Source organism: Corticium candelabrum, chromosome 17 (assembly GCF_963422355.1).
Source record: "Corticium candelabrum chromosome 17, ooCorCand1.1, whole genome shotgun sequence".
Classification (NCBI taxonomy): Eukaryota; Metazoa; Porifera; class Homoscleromorpha; order Homosclerophorida; family Plakinidae; genus Corticium; species Corticium candelabrum.
Genome location: NC_085101.1, coordinates 5,866,660 through 5,884,159, shown reverse-complemented (window position 1 = coordinate 5,884,159; position 17,500 = coordinate 5,866,660). Strand labels below are relative to the sequence as shown.

The following is a 17,500-nucleotide window of genomic DNA, read 5'->3' as shown; positions in this document are numbered from 1 at the left end:
ATAATAATAAAAAAATTATAATAAATAATAAATGGTTATGTACAATATTAACTGTATGCTCTGAGCAATGGCGAGTGCAGCTAGTGTAGTGTTGAAATGAAATGCACATGGCGTGATTTGTTGCTGTTGATTGTGTTGTGTGTTGGAGCTTTATTGGTTTTGTTGTTGAGATGTTTGGTTTGGTTGTGATAGGAGTTGTGTATATATCAGTGTGATCAGTACTCTGTGGACGCTGCTTTGAGTCCCAAGAACAGAGAAAAGAACAGATACCAGGATGTGTTGCCTTGTAAGTTGTGTGTTTGTTGTAACTTGAGGACGGTCTGTCTGTCTGTCTGTCTGTCTATTTGTCATTTAGTCTGTCTGTCTATCTGTCTGTATGATAGAGACATTCAGCATTTTGTTCATTGACTATTATTGTTATGCATACGTAAAGTTAGCGATTGTTATTAGTAGAGTAAGAGTTCAAATATAATAATCTGTCTGTCTGTGTCTGTCTGTCTGTCTGTGTTTGTCTGTCCATTTGTCTGTCTGTCTGTCTGTCTGTCTCTGTGTTTGTCTGTTTGTCTGTCCGTTTGTCTGTCTGTTTGTCCGTCTGTCTGTCTGTCTGTCTCTGTGTCTGTCTGTCTGTCTGTCTGTCTGTGTCTGTCTTTCTGTTTGTCTCCTCCCTCTTTCCTTCCATCCTCTCTCTCTCTCTCTCTCTCTCTCTCTCTCCCCTCTTTTTCTCTTTGTCTTTCTTGTTTGTATATCTCATTTGTGTCTCTTTTGCTGATATTTCCATGTCTATATAGATGACCACAGTCGAGTTACTCTGGACATCATTGACAACCAATCAAACTCTGATTATATCAACGCATCATACATCGTAAGTCTCACTGCACATGAATTCAGTCCTAACATACACACGTCTGTTATGTTGTAGTGTGATGATAATCCATGGAAGCCTTTGCATGTTGCAACTCAGGGGCCATTGCGTGGTACCGTGTGCGACTTCTGGCAGATGGTGTGGGAGACACGATGTACATCAATTGTGATGCTGACAGAATGCTGTAGCTTAGGATTGGTGAGCACTTGACTTGATCATTAATTCATGTTTTGTGTGTGAGACTTTGAAATGTTGAGTCACAGAGTGCGTTGTATTGTGTTGTTTTGTTGTGATTTGTTGGTTGAGTTTGGTTTGTGTATGTAGCCACAGTGTCATCAATATTGGCCGGAAACTGAATCGGCAACATACCACATTTATCAGGTGAGTTCACACACACACACACACACACACACACACACACACACACACACACACACACACACACACACACACACACACACACATACACACACACATTATTTGACATTTATGTGTTTGGGTTTTACTAGGTTCACTATAGTTCAGAACATGCTTTGTTTCACGATTATGTTGTTCGTGATTTTTATCTGAAAAATCTGAAGGTACAGGCAGCAATTAGAATGGACGAACCAAACAGACAGACAGGTGGACCGATGGACAGACAGGCAGACAGACAGACCGATAGTCGAATGGGTGGGCTGATAGACAGACGGATGGACAGATGGGCAGACAGACAGATGGGCAGGTAGACAGATGGACAGACAGACGGACGGACGGACAGACAGATGGACAGACAGACAGACAGCCAAATGGGTGGGCAGATAGACAGACAGACGTATGGATAGATGGCTGGACAAGCAGATAAACAGACAACTGAAAAACACAAGTATGTGTTAGTTGTGTTGCGCTGTGAAATATTTAGTATTTGATTCATAGACTCAAGAGTCTCGAACTGTGACTCAATTCCACTTTTTGAGTTGGCCAAGCCTTGGAGTCCCGCAACATCCTATTACTCTTCTTGAGTTTCGAAGGTGCTTGAACTCATTCGTCTTCCTCTCACCTAATGGTTGTGTTTTCTCAGTCTTCATGTGCATCACACCTCATCTGTACTGTGTCCCTTGTTTGTCATCTATGATTATTAGTAGTGGCAGTTTATCAGTTTGTGTTAATTAATGTGGTATAAATGTTTTATTGCAGGAGAGTGAACCGATCGTTCTCAGGTCAAGACAGTCCTATCATTGTCCATGACAGGTCAGTTTTTGTTACAGCTAATGAATACACGAATGTGCATGGCAACGTGTGTGTGTGTGTGTGTGTGTGTGTGTGTGTGTGTGTGTGTGTGTGTGTGTGTGTGTGTGTGTGTGTGTGTGTGTGTGTGTGTCAATGTGATGTTTGATGGTAGTGCTGGCATTGGGCGGACGGGTACGTACATCTTGATTGATATGGTGCTGAGACGAATAGAGAAGACAGGTTGGTGATGATGGTGTTACTGTGTGTGTGTGTATTTTGTGGTGGGATGGCTTCATGTCGTATGTACTGTGTTGTTAGGGTCGAAGTTGAAGCAGATTGACTTGGCTGCGACTGTTGAACATTTGAGGGATCAGAGAATGGATATGGTTAAGACAAAGGTAGGTCTGTAGTTATTCTCATCACACACACACACACACACACACACACACACACACACACACACACACACACACACACACACACACACACACACACACACACACACACACACACTGCATTGCCTATTTGACTGTTTGTACTTACAGGATCAGTTTGAGTTTGCTGTCAAGGCATTAGCTGAAGAAGTTAAAGCGATTGTTCTTGCGATGCCTTCAGTAGGCAGTGCAAACGAGAAACTTGTTGATAATAAGTAAAACCTCACGAGTGAGACACTACAGTGAGTGGCAGGCATTAGGTAGTTGTTTATTTGTACATCAATTGTGTACAATTTTCTATAGTTTATTACTCATAGTGAGTTAAGTTTAGTCATTAGGTTTGATAAACGCAACTAACTGGTGACTTTCACTGAGGCTGCAGAGTCTTCGACAGTTGCTCCAGTCGTGTAACAAGTCGCGTTTTCTGCTGTTTGAGCGTTTCTTCGTATGCTAAGGCATCTTGGATGATCTCGTCCAGTTGTTTAGGACAGAGATTCTCATACAAATCGCAGTCAGAGAACTGAGAGGATAACTTGAAGTATAAGTCTCGTGAGATGTCTCCAAGTCCTGCCATCAAAACAACACTTAACAGTTTGAGAGGAGGTTTGGTAAATTATTTAATGATCCAATCCATGAAATGTCTTATTGTACTGTATACGTATGTTGTCTTTCAAGAATTCCTAGTTAGCGAAGTTTGGCGTTTATTAAGTGTTTACTGGATCTCCTTGATCTCCTAATCATTTCAGTTCATGTACTTTCTATATTCATTATCTAAGTGTTCAAAATGAAAGCACTACCATGTTGGGTGCACCCTTTCTCATGCTTTTCAAATCTTCAACTAAAGCTGTTCAATTACCATCTAGAAAAGGTTACGGATACAGTAGTGAGGCGCCATTTAGGCAATCAATCAAGACCTCTTAGTTGTTTTGTAATGATTCTAATTAGTTAATTAAGTGCCTCTAAACAATTAAAGCCTAAAAATAGTTTTTCCCCTTGGCACTAATGGTGCAGCTCCCTCAAGGGGCAAACAAAAACAGAAACAAAACAAAGACACCAACACAGTTACTACAGATTAACAAATACACAATTAGAAAGCAATTTTATGATAGTAAAAGTAGTTTAAGTTATTTCTTCCTTCAAGTCTCTCTATGACCATGCAAACAAGTTACCGGTAATTGCAACTCCAGATTGGAGGCGCTTCAATTAGAATAATTAGGGTACAGTACACACTTGTGTTTCTAACCCTGAATGAGAGTCGCTAATTCTGATTCCAAGAATCCGTCTTCTTTCGTATCCGGCGGGTCTGCAAGCAACGGACCAAACGACAACCAAATCAGACGGACATACTAACTGAAGAGATAACTAGAAACGCGTACATCCTCACCGTTTGATATCGACTTCAGTTTCTTTGCTGGCGGCAACGAATCTTGACAGTCGAGCAGTTCCAAGTTCTAGAATGTCGAACGTTACCATCACTAGTGCCTTTTCATTGAAGATTTCGTACATTTTGATGTTCTGGCGGGAATTCATTGAATGAATCGAAATGTAGTCGCCCTACAGGCTCTGGATTGTTCTCGAAGCTGGAGTCTGAGAAGTTAACGGAAAAAAACGAATGTTGCTGATTGTCGTTTGTTTCTTTCTTTTCTTCCATGAGAGAAAGAAGAGAGAAACAGAAGAGAATTTCAGTGAAGGCACCGCTGTGCATGTAGTGACCGGTCAGTCATTCGAGCGGCGCATCCCGGAAGTGGGCGGATCAGACAGGTTTGAGGTCACGTGACTGGTCATCTTGCAAAATCCAGAACGAGATAATTTGCAAACCAGACAACCGGTTATTTTAACCGTGGAAATCGGGATGTCCAGTCTATAATTATACAATCTGTATGTCCGGTTGATATCAGCTAGCTACGGACGATTGGCATTTTGCACTGCTTTCTCTCGACCTTTCTTGTCTGTACGTGCAATTGATTTTGCTGGCCAAAAATTCTATGCACTGCATACATGCACTGCGGTGTTCCCGAAATCTGTATGGTCATCACTTAGACGTGCAAACAAACAAAATGTGAAATACAATTCGACTAGCTACACTGTACAAGTACAGTACTGTACGACTAGATGAACAGGAGTAGGAGTTAGACTACACAACAAAGGAATCAACGTCTGTCAAGTAATCACGTCGCTAGCTCCAGGAACCCCGTTGATTCGCTGACACAAGAATGTTCATACTTCGAAATTTCCATTTCGTCTAAAGCTTGCAAACAAGTGAGAACGTGAGTCAACACGTTTGCTTTTAGTAGTATAGATTCCAGTGCGGTTGTCGCGACAGTGCAGGGAGCAAAGCATTCTAACTAAAATTCTAATTACATCTAGACAATCTACCCTGGGCAGGGCCGGATCCAGAGGGGATTAAGGGGGTTCGACTCTCTTTTCCAATAGGCGTGGTTCAGTAATTTCATATAATTTCTTTAGAAAAGAGAAAATTAGTAATGCTATAATAACTGCTAACGGTGAACCCCTCTTTCAAAATTCCTGGATCCGGTGCTGCTGGGTATCTCCAAATAAAATCGAGTTTGCACAAATGTTTCATCTACTAGAGCTCGACGTGAGAAAATGTGGATATACATATATATATATATATATATATATATATATATATATATATATATATATATATATATGTTTAGTTGTGAAGATTATATTGACTAATTAATAAATTCGGTGTGTTGATTTACCATAAAATTTAATTAAAAACAGTCATCCAAATTTTAATTAGAGTGACGAGCGTTCGCACAAATGAGTCAGCGTGTGAGTCATGCTACGCATGCGTGAGTCCTTACTCGAACTTTCTACACTGCATTTGTTGATATCTTCCTTTTTGTCACCTCGACGTCACTCTTTCAGTTGAAACAGTCACGTAATTTCTCTATCCGTCGTCTAACTTTTGACTCCAGCGCACACCTTACAACAGAAGTCACAATCATCATGTCGGACGGTGATTATTACGAAATTCTCGGTGTTCCCAGAGATGCCAGTGAACAAGACATCAAAAGAGCGTAAGACACAAGACTCTCACATTCATTCACGTCCTCACATTGACTCCTACTCTCTCCCTAGTTACAGAAAACTGGCACTAAAATGGCACCCTGATAAGAACCCAGACAATCTCAAGGTAGCGGAGGAGACATTCAAAGAGATCTCTGAGGCGTACGACGTGCTGTCTGATCGTGAGACGACAGTCGAGTGGTTGTGTTTAGTTAGCTAGTGAGTAATGGGCGCGTTTGGTGCACAATAGGAGAGAAGCGATATGTGTATGATAGATATGGAAAGGAAGGGCTGGCAGGAGAAGGTTTGTTCTCAATTGGATTTCTAGATGTGTGTGGTACCATGTCTATGTACTGTGTACTCTACATATATGACGTAGCTAGGTTGGTGGGGGATTTCCGCATGCGTGTCCTTGTTGCGTCATACCAGAAGGAAAGTTAAAGTGCTACAGCCTAACACGCGTTAGCAGGCGTGGTTAAAGTAAGCGTGGCTACCAATAAATTTAGCGAACACAGAAAACAAAGTAGATCGTCAACGACAGACACCATAGTCCTCAGTTAGGCAATACACTTAATTAAACTTTGAACAAACTAGCCTACATTTGCACCCACTGGAGCATACAATCAAGAAAATTTTGCAAAAAATTTTTGCCTTTCTTTGCAAACAGTGCAACGGCCATATGGTCGTTGTGCCGTAACGGCCCTGCATACTCAATAGTTAGGGTCGCTTTTTCTTTCTATTTAGTATAGAGATGTGGAAGAGGTTGGTCATATGAAGTTTGATGAGAAGAGCTAAGCATGACATGTTGAGAAATGTAGTTTTGGTACTTGAAAGAAAAACCTTGTGGAGCATTGTCTGCAACAGGGGAAAGCAATAAGAACATGAAGCTCGAAACCACACACACACACACACACACACACACACACACACACACACACACACACGTTTGAGTAGCAGATGCAGCGATGATCAAATGGTCGCTCGAGTTTATATATTGGAGTGAGAGATACAGACAAACAAAATGAGTAGAATACCTAAGAAGTCAATGAAGCAAATAGACAAAACAATTGGGAGACATCCGACTTAACTATTACCATAGAAATTATAATGCCATTAAAATGATTAATACAATTATATATTATTTTAAAATTAATATAAATGAAAACTAGACTAACAACTAATTAATTTATTAGTTTTATTAATAAGCTAACTCAACGTGGCCAATATTTTGACTGACCTGCTTTGCTATATGATTGCATATCTAAATGGTGAATGTATACACAGTACATACGATTTCAAGTATAAATCTATGTATCTATCTATCTACAATAAACCCAATGAGTAGATCATATGGTTTATTTGTATCGTATGCTGCTCACTCAAGTTGTTTTGTGTCGTGTGCAGTTTCAGGATTTCCAAGCTTTAATTTTACTTTCCGATCGGCAGAGGAAATTTTTCAAGAGTTTTTTGGGTCCAACATGTTTGACTTCTTTGGTCATACAGCAGGTCTGATTTGATGTATGGAAAGCGAAAAATTATATTGCTGTGGTTACATGGTATTTAGTATGATTGTATGTGTGTTTGTCTGTATTTTTTGCATGTGATTTTAGGTGTCGTGTGTGATGTGTTGGTTTAGTGATATGGTGTGTGTGTGTGTGTGTGTGTGTGTGTGTGTGTGTGTGTGTGTGTGTGTGTGGCGTCTGTAGCTCAGTTGGTTAGAGAGTTGCATTTGGAGAATGGTAACATTCAGGATGTTGAGGTCATACGTTCACGAACGAGTACAGACGTAGTTTCCTTGGGCAAGAAATTCACACACAATTGCCTCTCTCGACTTAGGAGTATAAATGAGTACCTGGTCTTTGACTGGGAGTTGACTAGACCGCTGGCTTGGCAGAACATCACGCAGTATATATGTGTACGTGTGGACTTGAGGTCCAGTTTCACGGCTGTGCCAAGGTCAGTGCCCTTTGATGCTCTGGCCACGCATCAAGGGGTTCGTCAGCGTGGCCTAAAACTCCAAGTAGTGCCGGGGTCCCTACCTAGAAATAGGCAGGAGTGCTATCTTTGGAACTTTCCGGAGGGCATATCCATTTGTGTGTGCATGCATGTGTGTGTCTGTGTCTGTGTCTGTGTCTGTGTCTGTGTCTGTGTCTGTGTCTGTGTCTGTGTGTCTGTGCCTGTGTCTGTGTCTGTGTGTGTCTGTGAGTGTGTGTGTGTGTGTGTGTGTCTGTGTCTGTGTCTGTGTCTGTGAGTGTGTGTGTGTGTGTGTGTGTGTGTGTGTGTGTGTGTGTGTGTGTGTGTGTGTGTGTGTGTGTCTGCCTGTCTGTCTGTCTGTGTCTCCGTGTGTGTCTGTGTCTGTGTCTGTGGGTCTGTATCTGTGTCTGTCTGTCTGTCTGCCTGTGTGTGTGTGTGTGTGTGTGTGTGTGTGTGTGTGTGTGTGTGTGTGTGTGTCATGTCTCTAAAATTGTTGCTGGCGTAAACATGTCAATATTCAAGGTCATCACGGACCGAACGATCACAGACGAAGAAATCGAGGTGGTCACGACGTGTTTGGTGGATTTGGAGGATTTGGAGGATTTGGCAGCATGTTTGCTGGCAATGGGTTTGCTGATGGTGGATTCAGATCAGTTTCATTTGGTGGACCAGGGTAAGTCAAACTGATTTGTTAAGCATGTGTGATTGGTGAAGTTAGCCAAGAATAGTTGTTTCCATTAGTTTGCTTTAATTGCATTCGTTTGGTTCGTATTTGAACAATAATGCAGTAAAGCTCTCATCTGAAACCTTTAGATGTGATGCATTGTAAGTCTAGATCATTATTTGTCTAAATACTTGTTTGTGTGTAATTGTATGAGTCTCAAGTTATTGGATGATTCTATACACTGTATCTTGGAATTAAAGCTTGACTATCTTGAAAGTGACAAATCAGTAGCATGTACTGGATAAAGAAACAATTCTAGCAACAAAAGATAGTAGAGGTTTGATACTTTAGAATCAAGGGATGTATGTATGAGGTGGTGGTGGTGGTGGTGGTGGTGGTGGTGGTGGTGGTGGTGGTGGTGTGTGTGTGTGTGTGTGTGTGTGTGTCTGTGTCTGTGTCTGTGTCTGTGTCTGTGTCTGTGTTTGTGTCTGTGTGTTTGCGTGCATGCGCTCACGCGTAAGTGTGTACATACACTGACTGCATCATCAAGTAGGCGCTGTTTACCTTTATATGTGCAGGCCTACTGTCAATTGTTGTATGTATAGCTTGCAGCTTAGTTTTCCAGTAATACAGTGTGATGGACCACGACTGCTAGATAAATTTCAACTTGTTTTTCGAGTAGACGTTTGTGTCGTTTCTGGTCTTCATGGGTTTGGATTTCTCATTCAACTGTAGTTTTCTTCATCCACAGCAAGTGGAATAAGATATAGTGAGGAGATGTTGCATACTAAGGCAACTGATTTACAATATTTACTCGAAATAGGCTGAAGCTACCGCACGCATCTGAGTCTCATCTGACAGTCAAACAGTGGAACATGTAATGATAATATCATTTCACCAGATTGACTAAACATGTGGGCATTTTATGATATCCCTGTACTCTTTTGAGTCAATTTTGTATTGACTGAAGTGAGCAGTAGGGGCCAATGCAACTCTTGAAGAGAAAGAAATACGTCCTGCCTCTTCCATCACATGCTACACCAATCAACACAAGAGTGTCTCTCTAATCAGTGTCGCTTGGAGGCTTGCCATGTGGTGACTGCTCTGAAGGCAAGTGCGCGCTGGTCCCTTCGAAAAGATGGTAGCTCGCCGCCTGTAGTGTGCGGTAGTACTCTAGACTATTAACAGGTTTTCTTAGGTAAACGGAGTAACCTCCTTTTTGTGGATTCTTTCAATTCTGCCACCTCCGGGGTTCCGGCTAACTAATTAGTTGAACTTCTCATACTGACAAAATACGTCTGCAGAGCAGGGAACTGTAGCTGCCTCTAGTTCTCTTCACACAGAAATACGAAGTTAGGATGACCGGTGACTGCATGGCTCTCAACGGGTGTAGCAACTTGCCTCTTGCTTCGCAAAGTTCTAGTAGAGATGAATGCATCATTATTTCGTGGGTTGGCTGTGTACAGTATGTGTGTGAGGACTGATTAGTCCTAATCGAGTTGATGTAAACTAATGAAGAGATGATGTAGCTAGAGAGAAGGTCAGTGACTCACCAGTGTTGACAGTCTCTAAGGTGGGTGGCTAGTACTCACCGCGGTTCCGTACAATGCGTTGCAATATCGTCATTGTGTAGGTTTCTGCTCTTATACTCTCTGCTTTCCCATTATGTAGTTCAGTATATCGGACTGTCATCTGATGATCATCTACAGTAGCATGTCGCCTTAGGGTGTATAGATATCTATGTGCCATGAAAGTGTCGTTCTGATAACAATACATGAATGATAGGTAACTCGCAATCAGTAAGATAAAAAGTTAGTGGTAAAAAAGACAAATAGATTGACTGTGAGAAGACTACAAAAGAAAGATGGGAACGTGGCTGATTGCCATATGCTTTTTGGCTTTTACAGTTTCTGTCTCAATCTTCAGCAAGTGCTCTATCCATTGCGTTTATTTGTTGTGTGTTTGTAGGTTTTCTAGCATGTCTATGTCTACTAACATGGGAGGAGGTGGAGGTATAGTATACACACTAGAGATACACACAGGATAGAGCAGCATGTACAGTAGCTGAGCAAGTGCATCTTTTTTTCAGGTTCATTCACTTCTACCTCGACATCAACGCGTGTAGTCAACGGTCGCAAAGTAACAACCAAAAAGTAAGCACGCGTTTCTCGCATCTCTAGCTACACAGTATTGTGATGTGTTTCATCTCATCAGAACGGTAAGGAATGGCGAGGAGACAGTGGAAGAGTTTGAAGACGGCGTGAGGACGCGATATGTCATCAACGGAGAGCAACAATCGCTCCAAAGGCTGACAGACCACTGACTCACACTCAACTAGTGAATATGCTCTACTTGTAGACTCTAGCTAGAAAAGTAGTTGTCGTTTTGGGTTAGATTACTTTATTATCCGTCCACGGCTTCATTGCAGCATTACTTTCTTTCTAAATTGGTAATTTAGTGGACCGACATGTGGCAACTAAAAAATTTTTAGTTGTCTGTCTGTCTGTTTGTCGTTTCTTTTTCTTCTTTTTCGCCGCTTGTCTGTGTACCCGCTTGTCTGCCCGCTATGAGAGTAGAAAGGATGATGCACTATCGAAGGAGACGAAATTTTCGTTCCGACAGCGTCACGTTTTGCGTCATTTGCTAACTTCGCGTCTTGTTTGTCGAGCTGTGATTGGTTGAAAACCGCGCTAACCCGTATATGTAATCAAGATTCTCATCAAGTGAAGAAGCTAGCACGCGTTATAGCGTCATATTCTTGGCAATAGCTCGCACTTGTGGGTTATTGTTTGTTTTATGAGGCGTCAGCCAGTGGACTAGCTAGACCTTCCGTCATATTTCCTACCACATCGCAACACGTGTTTCTATTGCCTTTCAATTCGTCGGCTAATTTGTAAATATAGCGTCGAGAATGGAAGACGAGAAAAACGTTGCTGTGTGTGAATTAGAGTACGGAGAAAGCAAGACGCGTATCACATGTCTAGAAAGTGATGGTGTCCGAATGGTCCCCTTGCCGCAAATCTCCTCTCACCTACTTCCTCCGATGTCTCAACCGACTCTCGACAAGAGGATGAAACAGCTAGGTGAAGCGCTGACGCGCAGGAAGGCGAGTCAACGTGAGACTCGACTGTTGAAAGAACACGAGATCATATCGCCCAGAGCTTTCGCTCCCTGGCTTATCCCATTGGCTAATCTTGACAATGTCTTGCCGTTTCTTGAGTCGGGTGGTCGGTGCGCTGGGGGCGGGAGGCGGGATGAGGAGAAGGACCCCCGTGTGAGGTCCGAGGAGTTGAAGAGGAGATTGGCTCGCGCGTTGTGCCGACTGGAGTCGGATTTTCATGACACTTCTCCGCTGTCGGTTAAGTCGATCAGTTCATGTACTGGTGTGAGAGCGAGCTCTATGCGTGCGGGCTTCTTCAGTTCTCACAATCAAAATGTAAAGGATGCTCTCAGTGGTAGTGATGACTATGACAAACATTCGACTGCAGACGAGATGAATGGATTTCTGCATAACTTGCCTAAGACCTCGAGTTCACTAGCCTGTTCTGACGTGAAGGTTCGGAATCATTCTGATGTGGAATTGTCTGGCAGTCAAAAGGAATTAAGCGATGAGGAGAGCGAGGAAGCCATTATTGCTATATCTAATGATTGTGAGTCGTCGGCTTTGCCCTTGTCTCACTGTTTATGGGATCTCGAATACATTGAAGAGAATGGTTACTGTGACCTTGTGGAAACTGACGAGTGTGAACAGGAAACTGACGATCCAGATTTCACATTGAGTAACAAGAAGTGGATTGGACCATCGAAGATCAAGCAGAGATGCGTTTCGGAGGGCAGAGAAAACAAACAAATTAGCTGGTCAACTGGTAAGACGTCGAGATCATTAGTGAATAGAACGGGCACATATACTGTCGAAGACCACGCTGCAATGAAACGAGAGTATGATGCTATTCATCATCACTATTCCACTGATAATTTGAAAACGATGAAAAGCAGTCTAAAAGCAAAATTAGAGAAAAAATCAAAGAGAAAGAGAGCAAAGCAACTATTGGAGCGTGCACATCGGACAAAAGCTATGGCACAACAAAAGCAAACAGTCAAGCCTCTCGTTAAGGAACGAAGTGAGCAACGTCCAACAGTGGAATCATCAAAACCTACACAAGTTCCAGACGTGAGGACTGTAAAAACATTTCGCCCATTTTCTGCCCCTAGACGTAATTTCTGTTTGAAAGATATCATTCCTAGTCATTCTTTCCTTGTGGTTGATGTGACTGGTGAACTCGATGTTCGATACCCTAGTCACATAGAACCCTCAGAAACTGCTTCACAACTGCCATCACTCTGTCATCCCATTTGGAATTGGCAAGTGGGTCAACCGTTTAGTGAGAACAGTAAGAGAATTATCATACGACGAGTTAAACTCACGACAGTTCCTCCTCCACCTCAAGATCCAACAAAATCAAGATCGAAGCCAAGGAAGCTTATGAAGACAAACAGAAAGAAAGTGAAGTACTCGCCCCTCGCTATTGCATAGAAAACACTTGCATCATCATTTGTACTGCTTCGCTTGTATATTATTTACAAAAGCAAGTGGGAGACGTCATCAGTATCTGGGATATAGATTTGATTGCTTGTTTTCAACTGTCGCTTTTATTTATGATGGACACGAACGAACGTGTGGAGAAGTTTCTGAACATTTGTAGTAGCTTACAGCATCACACTTATTTTGTGACATAACATGCAATGAAGGAGCAGTTGCCTTTCTGGTTTTCTGAAGAAGAGAAACTCACAAGTTGGGCTCCAGTACGCTTCTATACGTTGTATGGTGTACATCTAGGCATGTATTGTCTGTACAGTCAAGGGGACAGGGCAATTCATCACGTCCTTTTTTGTCTGTTGATGTAATTGTAAGCACTCTGTACATGCACCTACTGGCTTTAGTCTGCAAGTGGTGAGTGCCCTTTCCCACAGCGTGACTCATTGAGGTTCTCTTCTTATTGCTTTTGCCTCACTTGATGGCAACATGCTCTTGGTATGCATGATGGTGTCCAGTGTAGACGTAAATATAGTGTAACCTGTTGATGACGCGCACTCAAGATTTCAAGTCACTTGCCACCCAAAAACACGCAGTCTCTACATTCTACATTTTGGGTTTGCACAGTCGAGGTCGGTGTTAGTGTTTTGTAGTTCTGAAATGTTTCGAGTGAGCGTGTACGCGTGCAGTCTCTCTAGCTCTAGGATATAGCTAGAGAGTGTCGTTGAATCCTACCGAGTTGCCGAGGTCTGATTGCAATAATTTGCTGCTTACGCTGCTCATGTCGTGCTGGCGTTCGTTTTCCGATGTCTGATGTATTGGTGAAGCATGCACGCAGATGATGGAAGAACTAACGTTTGGCTTGCAAGTTGGAGCAAGGCAATAAAATTGCAAGTAAAAATCTATGCATGCAGATTTACTATCCTATATGGCACACACTGTAGCAGTCTGTATCATGGATACGCATATGTAGCTAATTATAAAGTGGGCACGTTTGTAGCATTTTACCTTTAGATCAAACGCGAGACACTAGACTATTGTGTTTGAAGATCATCCTAGATGCCCGTAGCATATCTCTAGCTATCTTACAATCACATGCATTTGCATGGTGACTGCGCATGCATCTTTGAAATAGTCAAACAAGCACTCTGCATGCTGGAGACGTGCATGCAGGAACGTACAGTCAGCTTGCAAACTCTAGAAACTGCAAATATCTACACATCTATACGCTTTACAGCTGTATCCATGCATGCACAGATGCAGCTACAGCTAACAAACTGTCATTGCAGGAATCCGATGTCTCTAACGAGTAGAAAATGAATATGGCGAATTGTGGTTGGACAAGATATGCCTAACACACCATTGGAAGTGTGTAGATGCAGCAGCATGACGTCGAGTGAGGGTAAGCTATAGCTATAGTATGTCATCAATTGTCAGTATGTCTATGTATGCTAGTGCTATAGCGTCTACTGCAAGAATTTCTTGAATGCGTTTGCCTGTATGATGTGCTTACATTCTCTGGTGAATGCTTTCCTAACTTGTTCTAAGGTCATTTGACTTAATTAATTTGTTTTATCTGTGTGTTTTTTTGCTTTATTTGCTGGCTGAGGAGAGAGTGAATTTTTGCAAAGTTGTCATAAATTAATTTTACAGTTCAAATTGAGATCTAATGCAACCTGCAATCTGTATACTTAGAAACATTCATTACGGACAACCAAGTATCTGCTTGCTTTCAACAACGTGAAACCAATGTGTTGGGTTTTTTATGGTCAATTAGACTTGGTTTTTGCTAGAGAACACAAACTAGGAGTTGGGACCCATTATACATGATACTAGCCTGGTTTTATGAAAGTGTAAAAACTCGACTGAACCAAACCCAAGACTGAGATTTTGTCACATAGCCATGCATGAAGGGTGAGCCACACCATAATACTTGTAACTTCAACAGCCCATGGGAACATATAAAATTGCTGCATGCATTGGACAGTAAAGTGATTGAAAATGATGACTGATTATATTTTTAGTTTACCTTAATTATTTAATATTAATAACTAACTATTAAATCACCACACTATCTAACTAGGATGCGCGATTTGTGCCAGAATTCTTCATTGAAGTAGAAAATGAAGTAGAAATAATTCTACTTAATTAACAATTTACTTAATTAAGTTAATTTTATTTTCTCTTAAATTAGGTAAACTTTATTTCTACTAAAGCAGAAATCAGCACTTTTACTGATTGAAGTAGAAACCCACTACTAGGCGAAATTCACTACATGTACAGTCTAGAATGTCACTTCAGTTAACTTGAATTGTAATTAATTAAGTAGAAATACATTGTACTGCAGTGGAAATTGACCACTGAAGCCTACTGAAGTCGAATTGCTTCAGTAGAAAAATTAGCGAAGTCAACAACTGAATTCTAACGTATCATATGGTAAGTGGAAAGCCCTACAACTAGCGTGATATTTAACACTGTTGTGGAATGCCTTCTTTCTCTGTAATTACTGTGGGTGATGGTGGCCTGCTAGGTGACAATGTGTTGCTGAGTCCGCAGTGAGTCATCTAGATGTGCATGGTTCAAAGAAGAATTTTTCTCTCTGCGCATGTAACCTTTCTTCCGGGAAGTCTGCAAGTGAAGTTTACCAACAAAGCGTACACTCTTTTGAACACCCATAAGATTATCATCTCATCATCACCTACAACGATGTAATCTTACTAGCTCGCGCAGCGTTCAAAACGGCTCGAAGTTCCAGCCAACGGCCATTGCGCATGCGAAACTCTCTGCTCTTCTCCGTTCGCAGAAATATGATATGAAGCTAAGCAACTACCAGAGGCGTGTGACTACTAAGCTTGGATGCCCAGTTCACATTGCTAGAAGAAAATCGACTGTATTTGAGGTTAGCGATGTTACGGTAGACAAAAATACAAAACAATGTGAGACTTAGCTCTAGATTGCTTGTTGCTATCATCGTAGTTGTATCGTAAAGAATTACTTATTTTCAATTACACCATCCTTTCTCGGTAGAAACATTACGGTCCACTCCCTGGCCTGACATTTGGGCGACTACACATTAGACACATTAGACACGTATTGCGCGCTCGCGCTTGTTATATCTGATATCCAAGGCTAAACGTTTCAAATTCCCGGACCTTAACATTTCACAATGGTTTCTTCTAGCCTTTTCCTCGTCACCGCGTTCGTCACGTTTGCTCTGTATCTGCTAGTCACGTCAATTGTAGACGCTCCTTACATGGACGAAGTGTTTCACATTCCTCAGGTTCAGCATTATTGCGCTTACAATTTCACTGAATGGAATCCGAAGATCACCACTCTTCCAGGCGTCTATATCATCTCTATATTGCTATTCTCTCCTGTCGCAGTGCTGACAGGCCATGAGTTGATCTCTATATGTAGTGTGTCTGTCATCAGACTGACCAACGTTTTGTTATGGATGGCAAACGTGTGGCTCTCTTATTGTCTCTATTTCACTCTAAATCACAGAGTATTTAAGATTGGATCTTGTCGAAATGAGGACAGAGCGTCTAAACGTCCATATGGCGTACAGAATGTGTACCAGAGTGAAGTGGACGACGCTGCGAAGATGAAGAAGGAATCAACATTGAAGGAAAAGTGTTTTGTCGAATCTCTGGTCGTCAGCTTGTTTCCTGTGCTTTATTTCTTTACGTTTTTGTATTACACGGATATGGCGTCGACCTTCTTCGTCTTGCTCACCTACTATTGTGCTATATCGGGTCATCATTTCTTGTCAGCAACAGCGGGTGCCGCTGCTGTTTTATGTCGTCAGACCAACATTGTATGGGTCGGGTTTTCAGCCGCCGTGGCCGCTTTATTGGATGTTTCAGTTGCCGTAGAAGCGGCTGTGACGACAACTGAGAAAGACAACACAACGACGTCGACGTCATTTATCGATATTATTCAGCAGTTTGTGATGCAATTTATGAGAAGACTGAAGACTTTGATCTACATTCTCTATCCCTATCTAGTTGTCTTGCTTGGGTTTTTGGAGTTCGTGTATGTCAATGAAGGCGTCGTGGTGGGAGATCGATTGAGTCATCAACCTGCATTTCATCCTCCTCAACTTCTCTACTTCTATGCGTTCACCACATTGTGGTCATTCAGTCAATTCGTTTCTCTCTCCAGTATCCGCATGCTTTTCACGTGGTTGTGGAGGCATACAATAACCAGCATTTTGCTAACGACAACGTTGACCCTTTTGTGTTTCATTTCGGTTAGTAACTTCACGATTGTCCATCCATATTTGAGAGACGACAACAGACACGTGGCGTTCTACGTTTGGCGGAAGCTGTTCGCTCGACACGAAGTCATGAAATACGTTTGGATTCCTGTCTACGTGTCGTCCATCCTTCTTATCCACACAAAGTTGACTCACGATTCTGTGATGTCACAGACAACGTTGAATGTCCGTTTGTCCCAATGTGTTTCCATACTGTGGCAGACGCTCTTCGTAGTGTGCACTGCACTGCCGCTTGTCTTGCAAAAATTATTGGAACCTCGTTATTTTATTATGCCATATCTCGTGTTAAGACTGCACTTACGTGCTCACACTCAGCGTTTACCGTTGATTCTTGAATTTCTCCTCTATGTTCTTGTTAATGTCTCTCTGCTGTCTCTCTTTCTCTTTGTGCCGTTTGAATGGCAACATGAACCAGGGATAGCACAACGATTTGTGTGGTAAATGATTAGATCACAGAGTTTGCTGTTTACCGTTATTTCTACTCTGTATTGATGGTGTGACTGTC

General features: G+C 41.9%; 5 protein-coding genes across 5 annotated transcripts in view; 4 read left to right on the top strand and 1 right to left on the bottom strand.

Annotated features, from left to right (window-relative positions):
- Positions 1-2,880, top strand: part of LOC134193093 (receptor-type tyrosine-protein phosphatase-like N) — a 20,598-nt gene extending 17,718 nt beyond the window's left edge. Inside the window, exons 12-21 of the mRNA XM_062661882.1 lie at positions 193-286; positions 789-862; positions 920-1,060; positions 1,187-1,243; positions 1,372-1,443; positions 1,778-1,872; positions 2,039-2,092; positions 2,244-2,311; positions 2,390-2,469; positions 2,617-2,880. Of these exons, the coding sequence (XP_062517866.1) occupies positions 193-286; positions 789-862; positions 920-1,060; positions 1,187-1,243; positions 1,372-1,443; positions 1,778-1,872; positions 2,039-2,092; positions 2,244-2,311; positions 2,390-2,469; positions 2,617-2,724 (843 nt within the window). The 3' untranslated portion in view covers positions 2,725-2,880. The remainder of the gene's footprint in view (positions 1-192; positions 287-788; positions 863-919; positions 1,061-1,186; positions 1,244-1,371; positions 1,444-1,777; positions 1,873-2,038; positions 2,093-2,243; positions 2,312-2,389; positions 2,470-2,616) is intronic.
- Positions 2,873-4,339, bottom strand: LOC134193096 (uncharacterized). The gene is made up of 4 exons (XM_062661883.1): positions 4,010-4,339; positions 3,890-3,956; positions 3,749-3,808; positions 2,873-3,072 (listed from the first exon to the last, which is right to left on the bottom strand). Exons 1-4 carry the CDS (start codon positions 4,208-4,210, stop codon positions 2,873-2,875), a joined length of 528 nt encoding a protein of 175 aa, XP_062517867.1. The 5' UTR covers positions 4,211-4,339.
- Positions 4,340-5,335: 996 nt separating this feature from the next.
- On the top strand, positions 5,336-10,701 carry LOC134193025 (dnaJ homolog subfamily B member 6-like). Its single transcript, XM_062661807.1, has 8 exons — positions 5,336-5,555; positions 5,617-5,726; positions 5,795-5,848; positions 6,949-7,050; positions 8,041-8,191; positions 10,151-10,194; positions 10,272-10,335; positions 10,397-10,701. The coding sequence occupies exons 1-8, from the start codon at positions 5,485-5,487 to the stop codon at positions 10,503-10,505; spliced, it is 705 nt and encodes a 234-aa protein (XP_062517791.1). The 5' UTR covers positions 5,336-5,484; the 3' UTR covers positions 10,506-10,701.
- Positions 10,702-10,911: 210 nt separating this feature from the next.
- Positions 10,912-13,235, top strand: LOC134192951 (uncharacterized). Its single transcript, XM_062661707.1, has one exon. It carries the CDS (start codon positions 11,094-11,096, stop codon positions 12,714-12,716), a length of 1,623 nt encoding a protein of 540 aa, XP_062517691.1. The 5' UTR covers positions 10,912-11,093; the 3' UTR covers positions 12,717-13,235.
- A 2,638-nt stretch (positions 13,236-15,873) lies between these two features.
- Positions 15,874-17,500, top strand: part of LOC134193011 (putative Dol-P-Glc:Glc(2)Man(9)GlcNAc(2)-PP-Dol alpha-1,2-glucosyltransferase) — a 1,695-nt gene continuing 68 nt past the window's right edge. The window contains exon 1 of the mRNA XM_062661790.1: positions 15,874-17,500. This exon is cut by the window's right edge and continues 68 nt beyond it. Coding sequence (XP_062517774.1) covers positions 15,883-17,436 — 1,554 coding nt within the window. The 5' untranslated portion in view covers positions 15,874-15,882 and the 3' untranslated portion in view covers positions 17,437-17,500.

Excerpts from the sequence above, each read along its gene's own strand:
- LOC134193096 (XM_062661883.1), bottom strand. The coding sequence starts at position 4,210 with ATGCACAGCGGTGCCTTCACTGAAATTCTCTTCTGTTTCTCTCTTCTT. Across the intron at positions 3,809-3,889 it reads ACTGAAGTCGATATCAAACG|ACCCGCCGGATACGAAAGAA; the intron begins GTGAGGATGTAC and ends CGTTGCTTGCAG. Across the intron at positions 3,073-3,748 it reads ATTAGCGACTCTCATTCAGG|GACTTGGAGACATCTCACGA; the intron begins GTTAGAAACACA and ends TTTTGATGGCAG.
- LOC134193025 (XM_062661807.1), top strand. The coding sequence starts at position 5,485 with ATGTCGGACGGTGATTATTACGAAATTCTCGGTGTTCCCAGAGATGCC. Across the intron at positions 5,849-6,948 it reads GGAAGGGCTGGCAGGAGAAG|TTTCAGGATTTCCAAGCTTT; the intron begins GTTTGTTCTCAA and ends TGTCGTGTGCAG. Across the intron at positions 10,336-10,396 it reads CGCAAAGTAACAACCAAAAA|AACGGTAAGGAATGGCGAGG; the intron begins GTAAGCACGCGT and ends TCATCTCATCAG.
- LOC134192951 (XM_062661707.1), top strand. The coding sequence starts at position 11,094 with ATGGAAGACGAGAAAAACGTTGCTGTGTGTGAATTAGAGTACGGAGAA.